The 24,802-nt window shown below is 36.8% G+C and overlaps 4 protein-coding genes across 9 annotated transcripts in view; 2 read left to right on the forward strand and 2 right to left on the reverse strand.

The window, feature by feature from the left end:
* The first annotated feature begins 42 nt into the window (after positions 1-42).
* Positions 43-2,186, forward strand: emc7b (ER membrane protein complex subunit 7b). Its single transcript, XM_079583724.1, has 5 exons — positions 43-421; positions 716-835; positions 921-1,059; positions 1,560-1,640; positions 1,731-2,186. The coding sequence occupies exons 1-5, from the start codon at positions 195-197 to the stop codon at positions 1,875-1,877; spliced, it is 714 nt and encodes a 237-aa protein (XP_079439850.1). The 5' UTR covers positions 43-194; the 3' UTR covers positions 1,878-2,186.
* Positions 2,187-3,113: 927 nt separating this feature from the next.
* chrm5b (cholinergic receptor, muscarinic 5b) lies at positions 3,114-12,196 on the reverse strand. Of its 2 annotated transcripts, none has more exons than XM_079583704.1 (2): positions 11,828-12,196; positions 3,114-5,529 (listed from the first exon to the last, which is right to left on the reverse strand). In XM_079583704.1, the coding sequence occupies exon 2, from the start codon at positions 5,457-5,459 to the stop codon at positions 3,936-3,938; it is 1,524 nt and encodes a 507-aa protein (XP_079439830.1). In that variant the 5' UTR covers positions 5,460-5,529; positions 11,828-12,196; the 3' UTR covers positions 3,114-3,935. The 2 variants fall into 2 exon arrangements, with proteins under 2 accessions (XP_079439830.1, XP_079439829.1); XM_079583703.1 differs by lacking the exon at positions 11,828-12,196 and adding an exon at positions 6,212-6,457.
* aven (apoptosis, caspase activation inhibitor) lies at positions 6,353-24,356 on the forward strand. Of its 2 annotated transcripts, none has more exons than XM_079583705.1 (6): positions 6,353-6,734; positions 7,214-7,391; positions 21,665-21,735; positions 21,829-21,924; positions 22,002-22,287; positions 22,844-24,356. In XM_079583705.1, the coding sequence occupies exons 1-6, from the start codon at positions 6,525-6,527 to the stop codon at positions 22,981-22,983; spliced, it is 981 nt and encodes a 326-aa protein (XP_079439831.1). In that variant the 5' UTR covers positions 6,353-6,524; the 3' UTR covers positions 22,984-24,356. The 2 variants fall into 2 exon arrangements, 1 of the variants encoding a protein (XP_079439831.1); XR_013794340.1 differs by lacking the exon at positions 22,844-24,356 and adding an exon at positions 22,448-22,561 and having other exon boundaries at positions 6,402-6,734; positions 22,002-22,405.
* ryr3 (ryanodine receptor 3) overlaps positions 23,273-24,802 on the reverse strand; it is a 90,075-nt gene continuing 88,545 nt past the window's right edge. For all 4 annotated transcript variants that reach the window (XM_079583699.1, XM_079583700.1, XM_079583698.1 and 1 more), the window contains one exon: positions 23,273-24,376. In XM_079583699.1, coding sequence (XP_079439825.1) covers positions 24,281-24,376 — 96 coding nt within the window. In that variant the 3' untranslated portion in view covers positions 23,273-24,280. The remainder of the gene's footprint in view (positions 24,377-24,802) is intronic.

A 24,802-nucleotide genomic window follows, 5' to 3' on the forward strand; every position in this document is an offset into this window, starting at 1 on the left:
AAAAATAAAAATATAAAAAAATCATCAGAAGCCCCGCCTCTCGACGATAATCACGTGTGACACATTCTTCCGGTCTCTGCATTCTATGATTTCCGCTTACTTCCTCAGCTGAGTCCTGTTCCTGTGGTCCATATTGACGCGTAGTGAAATATTGTGCTTTGTTGTACGTCGTATATATCGTGTGACAAAGCACGATGCAATACATTAAACGTCTATTAGATGTATATATAGCGTTGCAGGCTTTGTTTGCGTTGTCATGGGGTTTTTCTGACACTGAGCCGGGGCCCGTAGCAGGTTCTCAGTCGAATGGAGACCGTTTCAAAATCGAAGGACGAGCGGTCGTTCCTGGAGTGAAAACACAAGACTGGATCTCCACAGCCCGAATCCTGGTGGAGGGGGAGGAATATGTTGGGTTTCTCAAGTGAGTTATATCGCATGCAATGCTAACGTCAAAAAGAGCGATGTAAATATGAATGTGTGTGTTGCTCGATTTACAGAGTCTCAAAAATGACAAAGCTAATCTTGTTGAAAGCAGTCTGCTTTATAAATCCGTCTTGCTAATGTGTTATTGTGAAATATAATGTGCTGGTTATATGTAAATGTCTTTGCAGAGCATGATAAATTCACATTGGATGGGCAGGGGTTTCAAAACATGCCTTTATTAAACAAGGTTTTGCCAAGATGACACTGTTAACCACATCAATTTGCCTTATAGGACTGATGGGAGCTTTGCTGTCAACGATGTGCCCTCTGGCTCATATGTGGTTGAAATTGTATCACCATCCTTCAGATTTGATCCTGTTCGGGTGGACATTACCTCTAAAGGGAAAATGAGGTAGCTAACATTACGAATTCTTCTACCTTCTAACATATCTATTCACGAACACCTCAGTTAATATCAAGATGTTGCTGAACCACAGGGCACGCTTGGTGAATTACATCAAAACCTCTGAAGTTCTCCGACAGCCGTACCCTCTTCAGATCAGATCCGGTGGTCCACACACATACTTCATGAAGCGGGAAACCTGGGGGTGGACTGATTTTCTGATGAACCCAATGGTATGATCATATGATTTCTGTGTGTGTGTGTTTTTAATCAGTTGGTTGAATTTTTGGTTCTTTTTGACTGGAAATGTATCAGTCGTGGTTTATTTTGTTTACTTATTCTTTAACTATGCAAGTCATCTCTATATGCATGAACTAACAATTAGCAGTATTTATTACAGCATTTATTAACCTTTTATTCGTTAATAAAAATGTTTGTTACTTCACAGTGCATTAACTAATGTTAACAGATACAACGTTTGATCTTAAAAATGTAGTTGCAAATGGTGAGATTAATAAATGCTATACAAGTATTGTTCATTCTTAGTTTATTTGTATCATTTAACTAATGCAGTTAACTAATGAAACCTTATTGTAAAGCGTTACCAGTGTTACAAATGCACATTTTCAGGGCCATTTATAATAGTATGACGTATCTATGACGTAATATGTGTTGCTGATGGTTTCTAATACTTGTTGTGACTTCACTTTTAAAATGTTTTTGTTGTCCTTAGGTCATGATGATGGTCCTTCCTTTATTAATCATTGTCCTGCTCCCAAAGGTGGTAAATACTAATGATCCTGAGATGAGAAAGGTAATACAAAACATGCGCTAAATAGACCTCCTCATCCACTGTATATTTCTTTATTCATACAATTTTGTCTGTTTTTTTTTCTTCCTGCAGGAAATGGAGCAATCTATGAATATGTTGAACCCTAACCCAGAATTGCCAGATGTTTCTGAATTGATGACTAAATTGTTCTCCAAGGGCTCCAGTAAGTCTGGCGGAGGGACCAAAGGCAGCAGAAGTGTTGCTCTGAAGAGGAGGTAGTTCGTGTGTTTGGGATCATTTTGTCGGTTTTCTTTAACACTGTTTTACTGGTTTTCTTCTCTTTTTTTTTTCTTTTTTTTTTTTTTTTCAAAAATTAAATGAACCGTTTCTTTTTCGACTGAAATGCTTGACAAAACAGGACTGTGTTTGCACTGTGCTACTTTTCCACGCTTAATTGTCTTCTTTAGCTGCATTGTTAATAATCAGATTATTTTAATCATTGTATAATACACTGAATACTAAACATAACATTTAAAAGTGTACAAGACCAGTGTACAGATAGAGCAAGGCATGAATTCATCTTTTTTTTAATACAAAAAGTGCTCTAATAGGATGTTTTAACTTTAAAAGTAGAATGAGTGTGAAAGTAAAAGATTGGTCAATATTCCTCGAGGGGATTGTTATACTGAGATATTCAGTTTTGCTGAAACATTTCAATATCTTGTCATGCAATTAACATAGTCTATGCTTTCACTGCTGCTGCATATAGCATTCATCACACAGATATGATTCCTTCTCAGAATTGAGGGCAATGCAGTTTCACCTCTGTTACGACTTGAATAAAAGCAAGAATTAAAGATTTAAGTCAAATGTAACATGTTTGGCGGTTGAGTGCTTTGGGTTGATGCAATAGCTGCAGTTTTGCTGCACTGATAAAGTCAGATGCAGAAGTTAGTACTCACTGTATAGTTGTTTTGCTCAGTTTGTCACAAGCCTTCTGGGATATTTCAAAAGCACACTTGAGCTTAAGGGTCAAGATAGAAGAAAAAATCGTTCCATCTTTGCAGTGATGCCTAGTGTGTTTTCAGACCAACCCGAGGAGGTGACATTGACCCCATTTCTGTTTCATTACTACTTGAAATAAAGCTTCTAGGTTATATTATTTACTATATCTTGTTTGGTTTTGTACATGACTGTGAATGAAGATGAGAAATGCATACGATTTAAGCTATGAAGTATAAACTTATTTAAACTGAATGGAAATAAACTTTGGTGGGAAATATCCTTAACGTCTTGCTTATTTGCCTATTTTTCTCAGCATGTTGCTTGCATGGTAAGATGTGTGGAGAATGAGATCAACATTTAAGAACATGTTCATGATATAATAAGTGACTGATAAAACGTTGCAAGTGTGTCCGACTCTGTGGGTAGTTGAAAAGCTTTAGTTTGACTAAAAACATTAGTGGAAGCTGGAACCCCTGCCAAATCCAGACTGATGAAATGTTTCAATTAATTGGGTGAATTTCATCTTAAAACATTTATTTCACAAATTAAATGGCATGTCATCACAACACAAAGAGTAGAGACTTATTAAACAACATGAATGGGAAACAGCCAGTTAACATCCATAAATGTGCTTCTGTGGTGTATGTTAATGTTCAAGTGAGTTGAGATCTAATTCATGGCACCGCAAATATGGATTTGTTTTCTATTTAATATGAACCACTGCACATTGGGACTATATGGGTGGTGATGATGATGTAGAAATGTTTAAATTGTGCTTCAGTTCACATGATGTAATGTTGAAATCTCTGCCATATCATGGATATTACATCCGGAGTGAAGCTACAATCTTTTGTGTGTATCTCTCTACAGAAGTGACGGTTTGCCAGCTCAGAAATCTGAAAATCCATATTTAACACTTGTCTAGTTATGCAAACATAATACAACAACGTTGCTTTGCACACTAGATATTTCAATATTTACGTTTCTATGCATGCAGTGTCACTGACATGACCAAGGTGTACAATACATAATATTTCAAATCAATCATCCTATCGCAAAAAGTTAACTATGTTTTTGGTATCTATAATTAAAACGTCACAGTCCATATCTTTATTTATTGTCCTCAGCATCCCTGGCCTTTAGACATTGCACAATATATTAAAATACACACTGCTATGTAAACATTTTAAATTATCTTTAAATAAAAACAGATTAGAAGCTAAATTAAAAATGAACAAATCATATTTTCCAAACAATATGTACATAAGGAATATGGTGCTGTATGCACAGCATAAACTAAAATTAATTTAATGTTAGCCATCTCTGTTGTATTTAATGGTTTTGACCAGACCAGTACAGTTTCTCCTCTCCTTTATTTTTCTTCCATTTGCAGAGGAATAACATCCAAAAGGTCTTCTGGAAGGTCTTGTTGCATAGGGCATAGCACATGGGGTTGATGGTGCTGTTGACATAGCAGAGCCAGTAGCCCAGATGCCAGAGGGACATTGGGATGCATTTCGAACAGAAGGTGGAGATGAGCACCATGATGTTGTACGGCGTCCAGGTGAGGATGAAAGCCAGAAGGATGGCACTGAGAGTCTGTGCAGCCTTTTTCTCCTTGATAAGGACCATTCGTTTACGCTTGGTCATCTGGATCTTCAAGTTTGGATCTTCTGGTTTGGTAGGAGCCGACGTGGGTGAAGGAGCCTGTGGCTCTGAGGACTGACATTGATCTGTGTTTGTTCTCTCAGTCTCGGTACTACCTTGCAAAACGGTTATGTCACTAAGAATCGGCTTGAACTTGTATGACATGCATTTTTTATTGTACGTCTGGGAGCATTTTGCGAGATCACTTAGATATTTGCTGTCTTCATAACAGTCCAGCTGTCCATTTTTATTGAGTGTCGATTCTTGGTTCTTGAATGATTCTCGAGGGGTCATCTCAGAGACAGACCGCTCATCCTCTTCTGAGGATGTGTAACTGTTCAAGGTGGTGACCTGGTCTGATTTTGTCCACAAGTCATCAGACTGCAATGTCGTCCTAGTTACATAACTCTGGTTGGACGAAGACCATGACGCTTGAGTCCCGTCCCTCTTGTTTTTAAAGCTAAAGCATTGTAGTATTGGCTTTCGTGCTTTAGAGTCATCACGGCTGTCCAGCGAAGGGTATCCTTGGAGTTCTGCTAAGTTCTTTGTGCGTTTCTCGGTTTCTTTGTAGATTTTGCAATACAAAATTGTCATGATGGATACCGGGACATAAAAAGCTGCTATGGCTGTACCAAATGTAATTGTGGGTTCTGAGAAAAACTGGATCTCGCATTGGTCAGGAGAAACCGTCCTCTTGCCGACAAAGTACTGCCAGCACAGAATGGGTGGAGCCCACAATATAAATGATATCAACCAGGCCAAGCCAATCATGATGCCTGCACGTTTTGGGGTCCGTTTAGCCCTGTAGGTAAGTGGTCTTGTAATGGAGAAATATCTGTCAAAGCTGATGACCAGCAAGTTCATCACCGATGCATTACTTGCAACATAGTCCAGGGCCAGCCACAGATCACATGCTACATTCCCTAAAGACCAGTATCCCATGAGAATGTAGGATGTGTACAGGTTCATGGAGAACACGCCAATAATGAGGTCTGCAAAAGCTAAACTGAGTAAGTAGTAGTTGTTAACAGTCTTAAGTTGGCTGTTGACCTTGAAAGAGAGCATCACCAGAACATTCCCCACTATTGTGATGAGACTCACAACACCTGACACGGTTGCAATGGTTATGACCTCCAACAGACTGTATGGGGCTGGCAGGACAGCAGAGACGTTTCCACTTGCTGTTAAATTTTGAATATCCATGTCCATTGCTGACAGGTTAGTAAATGCTGGATAAAAGTTGCACTGTATTCTTCATGTTCACGTGGCAAAGGATCATCTAAAAACAGAGAACAAAGCGACTTAACATTTAAAAAACAGAAAATGTAAACATAAAAATAGTGTACTTTTTTAAGACATTACAGGCAAAGCATTGTTTTTTTCAGTAGAAAGAAAACATCCAAAATGCACATTCAAGAGTTCATTTTTATCACACATTATCTTTTTGTGTCTGTTGATTTTAATTATAAATGCATAAAGGCTGTTCAGTATGCATTTCAATAACTCGTTTATGCACCAAATTTCCAGTAATACTCTTATGTAGTTTCTCAAGGTTTTAACAAAACAAATATATATATATTTTAAAAAGATTCCTATAACCTTTTATTTAGAAAAAAACATATTTTCCCCCCTCTGGCTGTTGACATAATGGATTTCTGGACTGGAGTGATTAAAAAATAGATATAAAAACTTTAATATGCCAACAAAATGAAAGAATAAACCCGGCTTTGTCCAATGTTCTGACTTCAGAGCTGGTGAGAGCATAATTAATTAAATATTGCCTATTTAAATTTGCATATTGCCCATGTTTTAGGTCCAGTTTCACAGACAGGGTTTAGATTAAGCTAGGAGCAGGCCTTAGTTTGAAGTAGCTTTTTTAAACATGCCTTAGAAAAAAAAACATTACTGATGTGCATCTTGAGACAAAACAATGACTCTGTCATTTTTTTTTAAAGATCTACCTTTTTTACAGTCCATTATATGCAAAGAAATGACAGGACTGCATGCGAGCACCCGGTCAGATCTCACACACCCCTTCAAAAGAGCTGGTTTTACCCCTGGTCCTACTACTTTTGATACTACTGACTGATACTCATACTTTTTCCCCCAATTCGACCAGCCTAAAGTTGACAATCTCATATTCATGATTACGCGGAACTAGTAGAATGAGGAACGTTTCTCCATGGAAGAGGGTTCTTTTTAAACGTAACAACTGTTGTGGTGTTACATGATTATAGTCTCGGTATTAGTTAGTTCTAATTTTCAAATTCAGTTATGGAGAGTAGACATAGTCGAGGACGCGGTGGTCATTGGAAAAGAGGAGGTGGAGGTCGAGGTGGAGGTGAAGGTGAGGCGGACACTGGCAGTTCGGGAGAGCACAGGGGTCGCGGAAGAGGGGGCCGTGGAAGAGGCAAACGGGACCATCGTAGAGGAAGAGGGCGCGAATATTATGGACCTCCCGCAGACTTTAGAGAGTTTCGACGAGTGAGTGTCAACAATGTCCTTTTATATAAATTGTCTCTGGTGTCACACATACAAAACAATCTTCATGACAACCATAGTTTCTGCCGAAATGCCTAAAAACTCTGGCTATTTGGTATTAGACACAGGTGTCATAAATATGAAAATATGTAAAAAATAAAATAATGTCACAAGCATTAAGAGAGACTGTCACACTGTTTAAATGAGATTAATGGAAAATAATTGTAAACTTAATTTATGGTATTTCTGTAACATTATTGTACTATAATGTGTTGGCAGTGGATACTGTACTTTTGTCTTTTACTCTATCAGTACTGTTAGGCCTAACTTACATGTTTAACTGCATTACCGTTACTATAGTAATTTTTTTAATAGTTTTAATAGTTTATTAGAAACCAAACCATTTTAGAATCGATTATTATTGAAGTATGTATTGTGTCATGGCTTGCTCACTGTCATAATTTTTTCTGATTGCTTTTCAGAATCAAGATGACCAAGAAAACAAAGAAAACTTTGAGGAAGTAGAGGAGCACAACACCTTCTCTCGACGAAAGCTTGAGCCCAACTGGGATCGTTATGAGGAATCGGAGAGAGAGGAAATTAATGAAGATGTACCTACTCAAAGAGGCACAGACTATCATGTCCTCCTCACTTCAGCTGGTAAGACATACTGCCCACTTAAATCTGTGTCATATTTCCCCCGTGCCTCTGATACAGCTCATGCAGGGAGGAGATCAAAAATTATAATTAATGTAGAACAACGGTGTTGTTAACCAGCTGTCCTGCTGTGTGCTATTGAGATACTAAAGGCGACGAGAAGGGCAAAAGTCTATTTCTGTTGCACGGTTGGATCTGATTGATGGAGGAGGACTCATCTCATGATAAGCAACAGTTTTTGCCATGTTTACAAATAGCACAGCGAGCAACCATTACCACTCAGAGTTTATTTTATGCTGCCTGACTGAGAAGTTTGGGACAAGTACAAATATTTTATTCAGCAGGTATGCATTAAATGGATAAAAAAAAGGCAGTAAAGACAATTGTAATGTTACAAAAGATTTCTATTTCAAATAAATACTGTTATGTTGAACTTTTTTTAATCTAAGAATCCTGAAAAAATATCATGTATCCACAAAAATATTTGGCAGCACAACTGTTTTCAACATTGATATTAATTAGAAATGTTTCTTGAGCAGCAAATCAGCATATTAGAATGATTTCCGAAGGATCGTGTGTCAATGAAGACAGAAGTTATGATGCTGAAAATTTAAAAGCCTTGGTGAGCATTCAAAAACATAAAAGTTTTATTGACCCTATATTTTTCAGTTCTGTATAAGCAAAGGAAAACATGATGTAATGGGTTTTCAGGATATGCCAGTAGCCAAAGCAATAGACGATTTGTTGTGCTGCCCAGTTCCTTTATGTATGTCAGTGAATGCAGAGATTGTACATTTTGTTCAAGGGCATGTCATACACAACTGTCTAATTATTCAAAATTAACCATTACAAAGGCATTTGTACCTCAAATTTAACAAGCCTAAATTCCCCGTAAGTGCAGAATGAGTTTCCATTACGCCGTTCTCTCGAGGGAATTTTCTTTGCTCAATTTGCCTCTCATTTCCCTAATCTGCTTCCTCAAAAGCCACATTGATATTCATGAGTTTATTTGTGGCATCTAATTTTACGACAGTGAAGTACTGCAGGACTGCACTGCCTCTTGTGGTATTGCAAAAGAAAGACTATTTATCCCTCGTGCATATCTGTGCAAACATACGTACTAGGAAATGTCATTTGTTAGGAGCAATCTGTTTCTGTTTGTTGTGGCCAAACAGTTAAAGTTGTACTCCAAACTAAATTGGAGCACTTAATCTGTTTTGTTGCTCTCTATTTTTTCCTGTGTTGTTCGCTGCACATTTACGATTAGTCATCAGAGGTTCAAACTCGCTGATCCCTGTGAACGTGGGTGGAATTTGTTTCTGTTCTCCAGAACAAGTATTGTATCCGTGACTTCAGGAATTATGTAGGACAGATTTACCATCATGATGTGGTTGTACAGCACCATGATAACAACAAAAGTAATGGTTCACTGCTTTAACTTGACTGCTTTGATGAAGAATCTTCTTTTCTGTATTGTATATTTTAACAGTGAAAAAAGTCTTTACAAGTTTTGTTTGACTTGGCATGATATATAAATATGGTCACACCTCTTGGTCAAATATCGCAATATAATGACTTCAGTTTATAAATAGAAAAATGGCTGTTCCGGTTTGTTCAGCTCCACATGTCTTTCAAAGTTGCCTGACCTCCCCTGCGATACTCAACTTACTGTCCTTTATCCTATTATGATTCTGCCAGCAGGCCCTGATTAGTGTGTGTGGTGGTAACGGACTGATTACACACCAAATGAGTGTAATTCAGCTTTCACCAGGAACACCCTTCAATTACCCTTGAGCTTTCGCACAAATGACCAAAATCATAACTCAATCTGGATTCTTTAATGGGGTTGGTTTGCCTAAAATTAAAATTGTCATCATTTAGTCACCTTCAAAGTTCTACAGGTGGGATGTCAGTAAATGACAGCATTTTATTTTCTTATTTACACATATTACACATTATTACACATATTACATTAAAGGATTAGTTCACTTTAAAAAAAATGTCTTTCTTTCTTCAGTCGAAAAGAAATTAAGGTTTTTGATGAAAACATTTCTCCATATAATGGACGTCAATGGGTCCCAAACGGTTCAAGGTCCAAATGACAGTGTCAGTGCAAAAATAAATAAAAAAGTTTAAGTTTTATAAGCACAAATGCTCGCCTTGCTCTGTTCTGTGATGCGCGTTCGTGACGTCATGTAATGCGCAATTACGTTGAAAAGGTCACGCTTCTATGAAAAGTCCAAAATTTCTGTCCTGACGAAAATTTTCTTTTAGGCTTTTTAATATTACAACACCCAGGATACGCACACAAAATGGGCATTTTAAACGATATACTGACACAAAGACATTTGAATATGTGTGTATGGTCCTCCTTCCGCACATTTGGAAACACTGACTCGGTGAAGCGTGACCTTTTCAATGTAATTGTGTATTACGTGACGTCACGAACGCGCATCACAGAACAGAGCAAGGCGAGCATTTGTGCTTATAAAACTTAAACTTTTTTATTTATTTTTTAAATGACCGAGCGTTTCGCTAGATAAGACCCTTATTCATCGTCTGGTATCATTTAAAGCCTTTTGAAGCGGTGCTGACACTGTCATCTGGACCTTGAACCGTTTGGGACCCATTGATGTCCAAACAGAAATGTTTTTATCAAAAACCTTAATTTCTTTTCGACTGAAGAAAGAAAGACATGGACATCTTGGATGACATCGGGGCGAGTAAATTATCAGCAAAAGTTTTTTTTAAAAGTTAACTAATCCTTTAAAACAGATGAGCTGTGTTCTTCATGACAGTTGTTTGTCACCCACAGGGTAGTTGTAGTGTTTAATCTTATCAGTTTGAGTGAGGAGATCGGGAACACCTGTGTATCAACGTTATGGAATTGAGACGATATTCCACCAGGTTTGATTTGCATTCAGCAGCAAGATTGCTGTAATCTGTTGATTTGCACTGATCTATTATGTATGTCAAATTATGGTCCCTAATATATTGTAGGCTGTCACTGTAAAAAGAAACTACGTTTGTCAGATAACCATTTGAAAATCTGTTCACCGAAAGGCATCATGCTGTAGCAAATCTTTGATGCGATCATTTTTGTGCATATTACTCACACAGGTCATTTAATTTAGTCTAATCTCACAGTTGATCAAAGATTAATCTGACAGAAACTCTCGATAACATCTTTAAATTTGAATAGCATCATCTAGACCTTGTCACGGTGGCGGTGAACTTGTTGCTAGGGCCAGCTTCATAGGACATTGCTCAAGCATTGGGAGTCTTTTTTGGTCTCAGAATAACCCTGCAACTCACATTTCTTTGAAAATCCACTATGAGGAAGAATGTGGTAATTGCTACCTCGTATTACAAGGTAATAATGATCTCCTTCAGATGAAATTGATGTGGAGATCCCTCTAAAGAGGGCACAATTTCCCGCTTAAGATGCTTGAATATTTAAACATTTTGTAAACACAGCCATATAAGCTTTGCATTGATTTCTAGTTTCGGTGAGGAATCTGTATTGTCAACACAATTGTATTTACAGGAAATTGTAAAAACTAATAGTGCATGCAAATATAATATTAATGGTTTAATATTTATATATAATATAATATTTATTTTGAATAGTATTCACTTAACATGACAATAAGGTTCCATTTTTTAACATTAGTTAATGCACTGATTACCATGAAACAGCCTTTATTAGTCACATTACATTACATTAATTTTGAATGTTTTAAACTTCAATGTTTAAGTATTAGTATGTAAAAAAATAAAAGTAAAATGCTGTAAAAGTATTGATCATGGTTATTTTATGATAGCTAATGCATTAACTAATGTTAACAAATTCAACATAATTGAAACCATATGTTTATTACACTGAATATACATACTGAATCACATATTACTTTATTTGGCAATTTCCACATTACTGTAGGTAGGAGCTTTCTTTACTGCTTTTTTCTGTCCATTTAATTCAGCTTAGTGGAACTCTGGGATGTCCATAACATAACATTAAAAACAATGATTATTGTTAAAATGGACAATAGATCCCAAAAATGAAACGTCTGTCATTTACTCACCTTCATCTCCAAGTATGACTTTGTTTTATTATGTGGAACATAAAAGCAACTAAATTAAATCCTATTGACATTGTAAAAAAAAATCTGCTTTGTCTTCCACAGATGAAAAAAAAAAAATTGATACAGGTTTGAAACAACATGTGGGTTAGAAAGTGATGACAGAATTTTCATTTTTGGATGATTTGCCCATTAACATTTTAAACATTTTAATTGAAATATAACTAATTAATTAGAATAACAGTCAGTGATATCTATTGTCTTTAATAATGTTGACCTAATATTCAGCCACCTAGTTTGACCAATATTAATCACTACATTATCTAATTATCTGTAAAAGATGTATTCAGTACTCACTGTTTTCATATCTCAGCCTTGAACTCCATCTACAGATCCGGCTCGCTCACATTGTCACTCATCCCAAACCTTTTCCTCTGTTGTCAGCTCTCACCACTGGAACCGAGTGTCTAGATGTTGCGTCTTCATCCAGTCATGAGCCTGTTCTTAAATTATATAATCCTCAAAGTTGCAGTGAAATGTTCTCCTCGGTTTTCGGATGGTTGTTGGTGCTCAAGGAAGAGTCAATGTAAAAAGCTCTGTCTCAAGTTGTGACGACTACGCCAAAGTCCATTGTTAAGCATCTCCTTTTCTCTCAGCTGATTGGGAAATGCTGCTGCCGTTTCTTTGGATGAATCTGTGCTGCTGCCTGTGGATGCACTGACAGACACAGATGTGAATGGCTGGGAGGAGGTCATTCCCTCTGGGCTGGGATGATCGTCATGATTTAGGGCAGTGAACAACAGGCAGACGCCGAGAATGGGAGGAGGAAGAGGAGAAGAGCAGGGGGCTGAACCGAAGCAGAAACGAGGGGATGAAGGTTAGACCGCTCATGCTCATGCTGGAGACAGAGGGGGTGTGTGAAAGGGTGGTATGATGCTCACTGAAACATAATGGAGGCATTAATTACTCTCTTTTGACACAGATAGTGTGGCTGCGAGCAAATAAGTGGGTGGAGATGATCGCTTATCTAGAAATACAGAAGTAAGAGGGTCATTTAATGACTTTTTGTTGTGTCTGTATATAGGAGCTTTAATAGTATAGTAAGTGGGAGTGATATATTTAACATTTGTCAAATGATCAGCATTTAACTGTTCATATATCCTTGACCATTATGATTTTGGTTATTTATTTATTTATACTGACCAAAAGTTTGTTTTGAAATTAATTATTCTATATGCATTAAATTTATCAAAAATGACAAAGAAGTCTATTTCAAATATATGCTGTTCTTTTGAGCTTTCTTTTCATCACATTACACACAACACTGTTTTCAACTTTCATAATAATAAGATTTTTTTTGAGCAGCAAATCAGTATATTAGAGTGATTTCTGAAGGATCATGTGACACCGAAGACTGGAGTAATGATGCTGAAAATTCAGCTTTGCATCACAGGAATAATTAGCATTTTAAGATATATTAAAATAGAAAACAGTTATTTCAAATTGTAATACTATTAAATCACAATATTACAGATTTTAATGTAATTTCTATCAAATAAATGCTGTCTTGGTGAGCATAAGGGACTCATGTTTAAAACATGACAAAATCAAACCGACTTTTGAATGGCAGTGTAATTTATTTATTCATTTATTTTTGCACTTACACTATTTTAAGTGGTTAGCCTTAATGTTCATTTGCAGATGATCCCTCTGATTCTGCTCTCACAGCTGCATGGTGCAATTAGTTACATCACAGGCCATCAAAGGAAGCCTTGAATGATCAATGAGGATAAACCTGATTCAATGCACACCGTACAAACATAAAGTTGCAGTGGTAAGAGTGCAGGACGCTCAGTGACATCGTGCCCTTGCAAGGTGTCTGTGTAAGTGTTGTCTGGTTGGGGATTGAGTGCAGATCGACCAATTCAGGGTCATTTCTTTTTACACTTTTTTCCTTTTGTCAGCCGTCACCTGTTTTTTTTACAATGCCACAGTGCGATCACAATCTCACATCTTCATGTCGCACTGTCAGGTTGACAGGAAATGGCTTATGTTAGATAGTTCCATGTAGGGCAGGATTTCCAGGCCTCCAAGTTTATTGATCATAATGAGATCATAATGGAGGATATGAGCCGTATCACGTACCCTGGAGGAGGACTAATAATGAAGGGCATAGATATACAGTGACAGCTCCGCTGTGCTCGTCTGCATCTGTGTGTCTGTCCTAACGTAGTGCGTCTCCTCTGGGTCTCAGATGGCTAGCAGACACAACTCAGCCCTACACGCGACATACTCGGGTTACTCTTGACAGTGAGAGCAGCAAATGAATACTAAATGTTGCCTGGATTTCATGACCTTGTTTAGCTGTTGACTGCACTTCGACCTGTCTGTGTCCCTGCAGAGAAGCAAAGAGATGTTGATTCATTACCAATGACACTGCACCTGTAGGAAACCTTGCCCCCTCCCAACTTGCTTCCCTATATTTCAGTGCACTGGACCTCCACCTGTGGCCCTGCTGCTGGCACTTTCACCAGCTGGACGCTCCACAAATGACTGCACCCTGGTGGGACACAGCTCTCTAGATTGTCTCTCTCTTTCATATTCTTGGCAAGCAACAACCTACTGTATCTTGCACAAAGTCAGACATTACATTATAGCCTAACTACCAGAACCCTTATTGTTTTTAAGCGTGCTGATAAACACATGATGTGTTTGTGTACATGCACTTTCTAAGTTCAGTTTCACTTGGACTAAAGCAATAATTAAGCTTATTTATTGTCACTAACCTTTCCGGATTTTGTGAATTTGGACTAACAGACCTAGATAATGTGATTTTAGCTCGGCTTCGTCCGGCATGTTTGCACTTTAATTGGAATGCAAGTGTAATCCGTGTTGTTGCGCATGCTCTGAAAGGCAAAGGTCGTGCACAACATATTTAAAAAAAAAAAACATTTTTAAACATTAAATTGATCAAGGACGCATTATATTTATCAATGGTGATTTAAAGTCTATTATAATTAGGGCTGGGTATCGATTCAGATGTTCCAATTCGATTCGATTTCGATTCGACTCAATGAATATAGATTAGTACAAATCCTATATTTATTTAAAAAAATACGGTGAACAAGTTTACAAGTGGTTAATTAATAAAAAGAAATTAAGAGCCACAAACCTGTATATTAAACTCTTTTTATTTTAGGTACACTTGCATGGGTAGTGGGTACATTAAAACCCGACTTCAAATGCATACAATGAATAGACAGGATTTTATTTATGCTGAAAAGTCAGAATAGTCGCATGCCTTGATCAAACAGGATCAGGTTATTTTATGTTTAAGAGAAAACTAACATTAGCTGTAACATGGAGGCTGCAAGCCTATGAACTGTAGGAAATACTGGCTTTTGGGTGATAGATAAATGGGCTTTTTTTTTATTTTATCGCTTTTTGGCGTTTGAGAATCGATTTTGAATCGACCACATTTTAAAAATCGATTAATTGAAAAATCTATTTTTTTGCCCAGCCCTAATTATAATGTTACAAAATATATTCAAATGAATGCTCCTTTTGAACTTTCTATTTGTCAAAGATAAAAAAAAATGTATCACAGTTCATACAAAAATCTTAAGCAACACGATAAATGATTATTTGATGATAAAATGTTTCTTGAGCAAATCAGCATATTAGAATAATTTCTAAAGGATCATGTGACGCTGAAGACTGGAGTAATGATGCTGACAATTCAGCTTCACAAGAATAAAATAAACTACAGTAGAAAACAGTTATTTGAAATTCTAATAATATTACATTATTACTTTTTTTACAGTATTTTGATCAAATAAATGCATCCTTGAGCATAAGAGACTTCAGAAACATTCTTAAAAATCTTACCGGCCCCGAAACCTTTCAACTGGATTATACTGGCTAAACATGCATTGCCAACTTTGATGAATTGAATATCAATTATGAACTTTGTTTTCTCTGAGCCTATTTGATTTAAGTTGAAGTTTGCAAAAGAGATGTTGACTCCAGCCTGCTGACTGTGATCACACTAATCGTGTTTATTCCAGCGCAAACTGGTGTTTCTGGAAGAACGCTGGAGCAACCGTCGCTTCAATGCTGAGCACCTGCGCTTCTGATCGCGCTCCTACTGTGACTGTAGTCCCTGCATCAAGCATTGGACAGTAATTATGATGCGGGGGTGTGTGTTTGCACCCACACAGTATCAGAATGTCATCTCTGTTTTAATGTGTAACAGTAACAACCACTCTGTTAATGACTGTGTGTCTCCTCACACTCGCTCTCTTCCCTCGCTGCTGTTGTTACCATAACACCTGTGCGATCTGCATGAGGCCGCTCGCTATTTTAAAGCCATTTTGTATCCTTCAGACACATTTATGAATGTTGTGTTTAATCATTTCCATATTAGCGTTCCATATCTTTTTATCAGTCCACCATAACTTACTCCTTGTTTGTTTCCTGTGGCGATTGTTCCCTGTTGTCACATCACTGAAATATGGGAGCTTTTTCTCAAACCGAATTTACAGGTTAAAGGTTCAAGTGACACTTTGCATAAATATGGTTGTGTAATAATGATAGCTTTTGACTATAAATAGCCTGAGTGATCTAATATTTTGTCCCCAATGAATCCGTTTTATAATTCTGCCAGGAAACGGTCCCCGGATTGTCCCTTTGAGTTCATGTTTGCCCAGAGATGCATTATTTGGGGCAGTGTTGATATTTGGGGCATGAAGTCCTGTGATATTTGGTTGGAAGTGGATGTTTTTAATGCGCGCTGTCATTGAAAAACCTCAGTTTGTTCCTCTGTAATCTACATTCTCTGTAGTTGGGAAGTCTATAAGACATGAGAAATCTTGCAAGATATTTTGCACAGGTATGCCATGTTGTCCGTCTTGAGATTGAATGCAGTCCTAATTAGACCTGGGCAATAAAACGAAGTAAAAAGGTATACCTCGATATTTTTTTACATTTTTATGATATTCAATATTTAGAGTTTTTTTTATTTGCTCTTGAAAAGAGTCTTTCAAAATTATTGTGATATTCTCTAATTATATATATTTTATGTCAGCAAAGAAGATATCGCAATACTATTGCTTGTAGTAATAATAATAATAATGTATATCGGTCAGACATTATCATGTCACAAGTTTATATCAAGTATTTCAGATCTGAATGTTTATAATAAATGTATTTTAAGTAGTATAAAACAATGGATTTGTTATAAATGTATAATATAAAAATATTATTTTAAGTATTAAAATGCATGTATTATTTAAGTTTTAAAATATTTTTTTTTTCTTGTATAAATTCAATTAAAAAAATATATTTCTAAATATTTTCTTTTAATTCTCACAGAAGACCATATACTGCAGTATTATATGACATGCTTTTAATAATTTCTCTAAAATATCTTCCTCCTCTTGAATATTGACTTCTTCAGTAGTTTCTGAAGAGGATCGTCCCTGACATGTTTCCTCCGTGTTCATGATTGGGAAAAGCATCTCCTTTGATCAAGAGTAGCGCATCGAGTGCTTGATTCATCTCTATGGAAATAAATGACTCTTCGAAATGTCTTATTAGGATGAGCCACAGCTGTCTGCTAACCTGATGATCGGCTCCGCGTCGTCCCAGCTGCACTGGTGCCACTTGTAGAAAATGAACACGCACGTTATGATGTATCTTGGTGTAGCTTTTATGTTTAGGTAAAAAGATCAAGACGACAGGAGAACGCTGCTGCTCTTGTAGGGCAGGTCGTGCCGAGAAAGATGGATTCAGAAAAGGACTCTGGACGACTTCTGCTCTTTCGTTCATTCCATGGCTCGCATCTAGCTTCACTCATTACTAGCACCTCACACACTAGAGCCCTGTTCTCACACACACTACTGCACCGCACATATGGGGACGTGCATTCACAAATATACAGGAATTGAATAGATTAGTATAGAGCAGTGGCGTAAGCACTGTGTCTGAACACTGGAAAACTCATCAATCTCAATTAAATCCTGTGTCTGATGATCTTTCTTTTTCTTTCTTTCTTTCTTTCTTTCTTTCTTTCTTTCTTTCTTTCTTTTTCTTTCTTTCTTTTTCTTTCTTTCTTTTTTTCTTTGTTTTTCTTTATTTTTTCTTTCTGTTTTTCTTTCTTTTTCTTTCTTTCTTTCATTCTTTCTTTTTCTTTATTTCTTTCATTCTTTCTTTTTCTTTATTTCTTTCATTCATTCTTTCTTTCTTTCTTTCTTTGTCTTTTTTTCTTTCTTTGTTTTTCTTTCTTTGTTTTTCTTTCTTTTTTTCTTTCTTTCTTTCTTTCTTTCTTTCTTTCTTTCTTTCTTTCTTTCTTTCTTTCTTTCTTTCTTTCTTTCTTTCTTTCTTTCTTTCTTTCTTTCTTTCTTTCTTTCTTTCTTTCTTAGCAGTGATTTGCTCAAGAGCCGTGACGACAAAGCAAATTAGCAGCTTCTTCCAATTGGGAAAAAAATGCTTATATATAATGCACATATATAAAGCTGCAATCAGTAACTTTTTTGAGTTAAAAAATTATATGAGCATCCATTTTCCAAACCGTGTTTTTGTTTTATTAGGTCACCTGATGGAGTTTTTCGTTTCCTTGCCACTGTTGCCTTTGGCTTGCTCAGTTGGGGATATTCAATTTAATTAATCAATGAATAATACTATTGATTAGCATTACCAAACATGGACGTTTTATTATTATTTTAATTTAATACTGTGAAGCTGCTTTAATACAATCTGTATTGTGAAAAGCGCTATACAAATATTCTTGACTTGACTTTTATCCTGAATCGCTACGGTACACGGCTATTTTAGACTGGCTCGGGCCGTACCACTGCGGAGTAGCCCAGTATCTGCGTGACTCGTCATAGATATAAACAGAGAAATAACTATTATTATTATTTGATTACATTGAAATTTTCAAAATAAGAGTTGATTTGTCACTTTCTGCACCGTTGAAAGCACATGAAGAGATTTACCGCTATAGTTCCAGTCATATCCATTGTGATTGAACTGAATAGATGTGTTTTATTCCCTGTTTCTGGTTTAGAAAGCTCAGACCACTTTATAAACATAATGATTTGAAGGTTTAGCGCAACAGTTTGTTCAGTATCTGATCAAAACCGAAAGCAGAGCTCAAACTTTTAATGATCTGAAGGAAAACATTTTTATTTCACACATTTGGTCTCTGTCAGATATCCAAGCAGCGTTGCATTTAAAGATGTGTTTTCAAATGAACCAAGTGTGTGAACTGCACAAACGTCTTTCCTTTCAAGTCTAGACACTAATAGGAAACTCTTGGTGTTCTCCATGGCAGCTATCCTGAAGCGTATAGTAAATATCTGTCTTATTGTTTTGAATGTTCGGCTTGAAATGTTTTAATTGCAATCATCACAGTCTGATTTATTTTGATGGTTCGGTTCGTTACGGAGTTGCTTTGTGGTAATTGGCTTAGCAGTGATTTGCTCAAGAGCCGTGACGACAAAGCAAATTAGCAGCTTCTTCCAAAGGGCTGTAGCCTCCCTCCATTAAGTGCCATTTAATGACGAACCGTGGATGGCCTGTGCTCGGTTTAATGGTGCTGTGCTTGTGGGTCCACGGCGTTTCATGGTCCTCCTGTCATCAGTGTCTTATTGGGGCCCTTGAAAAGGCAAAGAACACTGGCCAGTTTTGGGTTGGCAGGCTGCATGGTGGTGCAGTCACTCTCTGGGAGGAAATGACCTGTGCTTGTAGCGTGGCTTCCTGTGAGCGGGTCAGAGGACGCCAGCCTGCAGAGAGACAACATCTGCCACACGGACATTGTGCCAGCACTGCACCAGAGCCGCCGCTACTGACAACTCTTCCTTTCACACCAGCATTTATACCTCATTGAGCTCTCTGCTTATTTGCAGATACGCACAATATGTCAACTTTTGGTTATCCATTTCATTTGAAAGTCTAAAAACTGTCCAATGGCATTTTTATAAACTTGTTTTGAAGAAAAAAAAGAATAAAAATACAATAATTTGGAAAATGGATTAAGACATGGGTTAATAAATCTAATAAATCACTTGAAAAGTGAAAAGTTATTTATTTTGTGCAAAGTCATTATTTTTATGGAGGCTTGTTTCCACCTCATAATAAAAAAAAATGCTAACACTTGAAATGAAATAATGTTTCATTAGTTAACTACTTCTACTGCATTTATTAATCTAAGTTAATGTTAATTTCAACATTATGCATTATTCAAATCAAAAGCATTAGTTAATGCACTGTGAACTAACATTGAACGACTGTATTTTTATTAACTAACATTAGCAAAGATTAATAAATACTGTAACACATGTACTGCGTGCTTATTGTTATTTCATCTTATTAACACATTAACTAGCCTAATATTAACAAATGAGACATTATTGTAGTGTTAACAAAAACATTTTTTAATGTAGGCTAATTGCGACTTTTTATCTAACAATTTGTACAGAATTGCAATATATAAATTCGCAATTTTTCGAGGAAAAAAGGTCAGAATTGCACGTTTATATCTCACAATGCGGACTTTATATTTCAGAATATCAGCATGTGTGCGATATTGCTCAATTATATTATTTATCAGCCATAACAAAATAAAAATGATTTGCATTTGGTTTCAGCCAACATATTCTATATTTTTGTGTCCCTAGTAAACCGTGATTATTTCTACAATTATTCTTGCACTGTTTACTTTACCATAATTAACGCAACACAGCAGTACGCATGTCACGTGCAGCTGGTTTGTTATATTGGCTAACCACACACACACACACACACACACGCTACTCGCTGTGATAATGCTACGCTGACCCTCACCACACATGCTGACAGGACATTTGCTCATTGTTATGGCAGCAGTTTCCATGGCGCTGTCACTGCCAGTGAATGAAACGTGATGAGATAGCCTGGATGTCTTCTCCTGTCCACAGCTCCTCATTCTCTCATAACTGCGCTTTCTCCACTCATGACATCAACCGCTTACGAGGAATCTGCTTTACTGTGACCTCGGTTCTGAGTCACTAGACAGACAATTTTACATCTTTAGGTTCCTCTTTATCAGTGTAATGTAGGCTATTTTACATGGAGCCTTTAGTGGCAGAATGCTCGCTTTTGAAGAAGGATCCTCTTGACCTGCGCTGTATCATCCCTGTCAGTTTGGCCAACTGCAGTTGGCAAGTGTGTCTTTAGTGAAAGCGTGTTTCCAGCTATTCTGCCTCACCCTGGCCGGACAGCTGTGTGTGACACTGACGGACCCACGGCCTCTTTCTTCAGCTGTCCCAACTTGCTGCCGCCTCACATTTCACGCTGCTTGTGTCAAGGTGAAAATGACTTGAGAAGACGACACGCGTTCAGCTGCTGCTGTGATGGTGTGCACTGAACTGAGTTGTTTTTCTTGGCCCGTGTCATTATGTCCATTTGGAAATTGAAAACAAAGTGGAAGATATGATTAATAATTGACTTGTAACAGCAATATACGGTCTGGAAGGTGAGCTGTAGTTCAGCAGTTATTGTTGACGAATGACATCAAAATAAATCTTACAATAAAATACAAGTATTATATGGAAAAGTATAGCCTATGTATATATTTAAATAGAAATGTTGCCTTGGTAACTAAAATAAAACAGGTTTAAGTTGAAATGACTAAACCGGAAATAAAAAAATGAAAGCTAAATAGAAATGGTCAAAAAAAAAAAAAGACAAGCACACAGACTAAACGAAAACTGAAAATATAAAAATTTATGCTAATTTAGAATACAACAAAACTAAAACTAAAATAACACAACTGTAGTATCATTTTCAATTTAAAATGTGTTAACTGGATCATTTTAATCCTGGTAAAAATTAGTCAACACAGAGTGTGCAAAATAAACTATGATATTATTGCGTTTTATTATAATATTGATTTTAATCAATTAGTGTTATTATTAATATAATATAATATTTAGCAAGATTCATATAAATGTACTGTCAAATAAGGTCTCCAAAAAAAAACTTTACACATCAATAATTTCACCAAAATAAATAATTAATTCCAAGCTTCCTGAAAGTGTTGAAACAAAACCAATACATTAGCTGGTGATTCACTTTACTTACTTGATGTTGATATACTGTATGAACATCGTTTTTATTTATTTTTTACAATGTATTGTTTATCTGTTTTAGGGGACTCCTTCACACAGTTCAGGTTCTCTGATGAGAAGGACTGGGACATTGACTCACTGGCAAAAAATCAGGTGCATAATCAGTCCTAAATATTAAGATTTGCTTGTATGTTGTTGTTTTTTTTTGATGATATATCTTCCTATGGTTGATTGTGACTTCTCTAGATTCCAGCTCTTTTTATTGACCTGCCAGCTTTAACACAGTCACTCCAAGAGCTTCCACTGCACACCAGACTGAACCTGGAGGCTGAGCTTGTTCAGGTACAGTAGATCCATTGCTTTTTTTGTTGAAATGCTACTAGTAAAGTATGATGTACTAGAGCTTTAATATGCTTCAGGTGACGACTCCTGTTGAACTTCCGCCCGTGACAGTCCCTCACAGAACCGACTCGACGCTGACAGCTCCTCCGGCAGGCCGAGAGTCAGGCCTGGGCATTTCCTGCAGTGTAAAGCCTGTTTCAAGTACCCCAGCGTCACTCGGTGTCTCCACAGCTGTCCCTGCGGCCACTGATGATGCTGACCAGGAGCTCGACCTTCTCCTCGGCTTGCAGAAACCCGTCACTGAACTTTCTTCAGTTCAATCCCACACTACAACAGAAGATGCGCTGAACACCCCAACACAAGGTATCCAAATCAATCGGGATATCTTGGTTCTTTTTTGGAGGGTATTGTAACTAAAAGTAGTAACTTTCAGTGACAAATGAACTATAATCGACTAAAACTCAAATCTAAAAGTATGGTTGCCAGTCCACAAAAACACTGTTTTCAGCATTGATAACTGGAGACTGAAGTAATAGATGCTGAAAATGCAGCTTTACCATCGCAGAAACAAAATTACATTTAAAAAATATATGAAAATACGAAAAAACAGTACTGTACTTTTTTTACTGTATTTTTGATCCGTGAAATGCAGTCTTGCCGAGCCTTCTTTCAAAAACATTTTATCAACCAAATTTTTGTAACATTAGCATATATAACTTACCCTTTATTTGTTGTTCAATTCAACCTGAATTCTATTGCAGAATGAAAATATCCTTTTGATACACATATAATCCTTAAATACTTTTTCAATTAAATTCTGTTGAACAACTTTGTGTTTCAATCTTCTAGCTTTGCAAGTTCTAGATTTAAAGGAGCTTCCTGAACATGGTGTAAAAATGTGGTTTTATCACCTCAACAGGTTCAGAGGATGAAGAGAGTGAAAATCAAACAGTAGTTTTGGACGAGACGAAGCCAGAAGTGGAGAGTGAACCTGAACCCACGAGACAGGAAGTGACCGAGGAGGATCTGGAGGACTGGCTGGACAGCATGATCTCCTGACCTGAGAAGCACTTTCTCCCCGCTGACTGACACTGGATTAAATCAGCGCACGCAGCTTTAGTAATGCTGACAGCGTTACTTCTGTGGACGTGTACATCACACTCGGACACTTCATGAAGTCTTATAATAGCCAAGACTAATTCAGTCATGTGGAATATAAACTGCTTCATCCATATAGAAGTCCTAAAAATGCTGATGTAATGCCATGTAACGGTTTCAGACGCCTCATATTCTCACTCCTCAATTGACTCGGATTTCATTCAGATTAAATTCAGCTATGGCCAGCTGGGATTTATTGCATTAGCTACTTTATTTCCGTTCCCCCTGCTCAAAACAAATGCAAATCACCAAAGCCACTACATACATACACATGGCCATACAATAGCAGTTTACAGTATTGACTGTTCAATACATTTGTTAATCATTTTTGTCCTTGTATATAGATTTCCATTGGTTTGCAATCGTACTTCATAAATGATCAGGCAAACACGATTTCAGTTATTTAACCTTAACCAAACATTTTAAAAAAGCAGTGATTATCTTTACTCGTGAACCATCAACTAAAGCTACAAAACTACTAACCCAAGTGAGACTGTCAGTGAGTCTAAACTAAAATGCAAACTAGCAAATCATTCGAGCGGGAACCAAAGGTTTGCATAGTCTCTTGTCATAAGGCACTTTGCTGTATGAGAAACATCTAGTGGACTGAAGCAGATTATGATCTTTATATTTCTCAATCCACCGGTCAGATTACCGTCTTTAAAGGCATTGCACATTCTTGTATTTTTTGTTGTTGTTTGTTTTTAAATCAAACAGGCATAAATTGTGTTTGGCACTCAGAAGGTATTCTTGTGCATATTTGTGTAGACGTTCATCCAGCACATCAATAACATATATATGGTAACATCTCATCTCACAACTTCATGTGCATTTGTGAGTTAAGCAAATGAGGCAATTTACCATGTTGGTGTTTTTTTTGTTTTTATCAAACATGGCTTGTGTCTTAATTTGGCAATGTGTGCTACATGTTTTTATTTTTTATTTTTTTATGTTGTACTTGAGTTCACATTTTTGGCTTGATCACAATGAGTTCTCGGTATGTCGCTGTCATTTCTGGTGGAGAAACGACTGAGGTTTTTTTTGTTTGTATGAATCATTGAGCAGCATTTGATGAGAGCTAGTTTAGGATGTTGTGTCCAACCTACATAAGATCCTAAAATCCATTTATATTAGGAGCTCATGTAGGTTGAAGCATGTGATTTCTCTCATATTTGGACTGAGGACAACAGTCTGTCCTCTAGCCCAGCAGGTCCTCGTATTGCTTCCGGAAACAGTCTCCAGCGGGGAAGAAATCCCAGCACCTCTCCTGATACATCTTCCAAACATACGACTCCTGTAGTAAAAGGATAGAGAAGTAATTTGATATTATTTATGAAATATAATATGCACTACCATTCAAATGTTTGGGGAAACATACTCTTTATTAAACACGATAATAATGTTACTCTTTTTTTTTTTTTTACGTATAAATGCCGAACTTGGCTATTCTATTCATCAAAAGTCTTGGGGGAAAATGTACGACGGTTACCACAAAAATTAAGCAGCACAACTGTTTTCAACACTGATAATAAGAAATGTTTCTTGAGCAGCAAATCATCATATTCTACAGGATCATGTGACATTGAAGACTGGAGTAACGGTGCTGAAAATTCAGCTTTGCATCACAGGAATAAATTACAGTTTTAAAATAAATTCAAAAACAGTTATTTTTATTTTTTTAATAATCGCTGGGACACATTTGACTATATTTGGGTCACTT

The sequence above is a fragment of the Phoxinus phoxinus genome, assembly GCF_949152265.1.
Source record: "Phoxinus phoxinus genome assembly, chromosome: 16".
Lineage (NCBI taxonomy): Eukaryota > Metazoa > Chordata > Actinopteri > Cypriniformes > Leuciscidae > Phoxinus > Phoxinus phoxinus.

What these genes read in the sequence shown, in the direction of transcription:
- emc7b (XM_079583724.1), top strand. Translation starts at nt 195, where the DNA reads ATGCAATACATTAAACGTCTATTAGATGTATATATAGCGTTGCAGGCT. An exon ending in ACCTCTAAAGGGAAAATGAG is followed by an intron (nt 836 to 920) that starts GTAGCTAACATT and finishes GCTGAACCACAG; the next exon opens with GGCACGCTTGGTGAATTACA. An exon ending in ATGATCCTGAGATGAGAAAG is followed by an intron (nt 1,641 to 1,730) that starts GTAATACAAAAC and finishes TTCTTCCTGCAG; the next exon opens with GAAATGGAGCAATCTATGAA.
- chrm5b (XM_079583704.1), bottom strand. Translation starts at nt 5,459, where the DNA reads ATGGACATGGATATTCAAAATTTAACAGCAAGTGGAAACGTCTCTGCT.
- aven (XM_079583705.1), top strand. Translation starts at nt 6,525, where the DNA reads ATGGAGAGTAGACATAGTCGAGGACGCGGTGGTCATTGGAAAAGAGGA. An exon ending in TGTCCTCCTCACTTCAGCTG is followed by an intron (nt 7,392 to 21,664) that starts GTAAGACATACT and finishes TATCTGTTTTAG; the next exon opens with GGGACTCCTTCACACAGTTC. An exon ending in ACTCACTGGCAAAAAATCAG is followed by an intron (nt 21,736 to 21,828) that starts GTGCATAATCAG and finishes TGACTTCTCTAG; the next exon opens with ATTCCAGCTCTTTTTATTGA.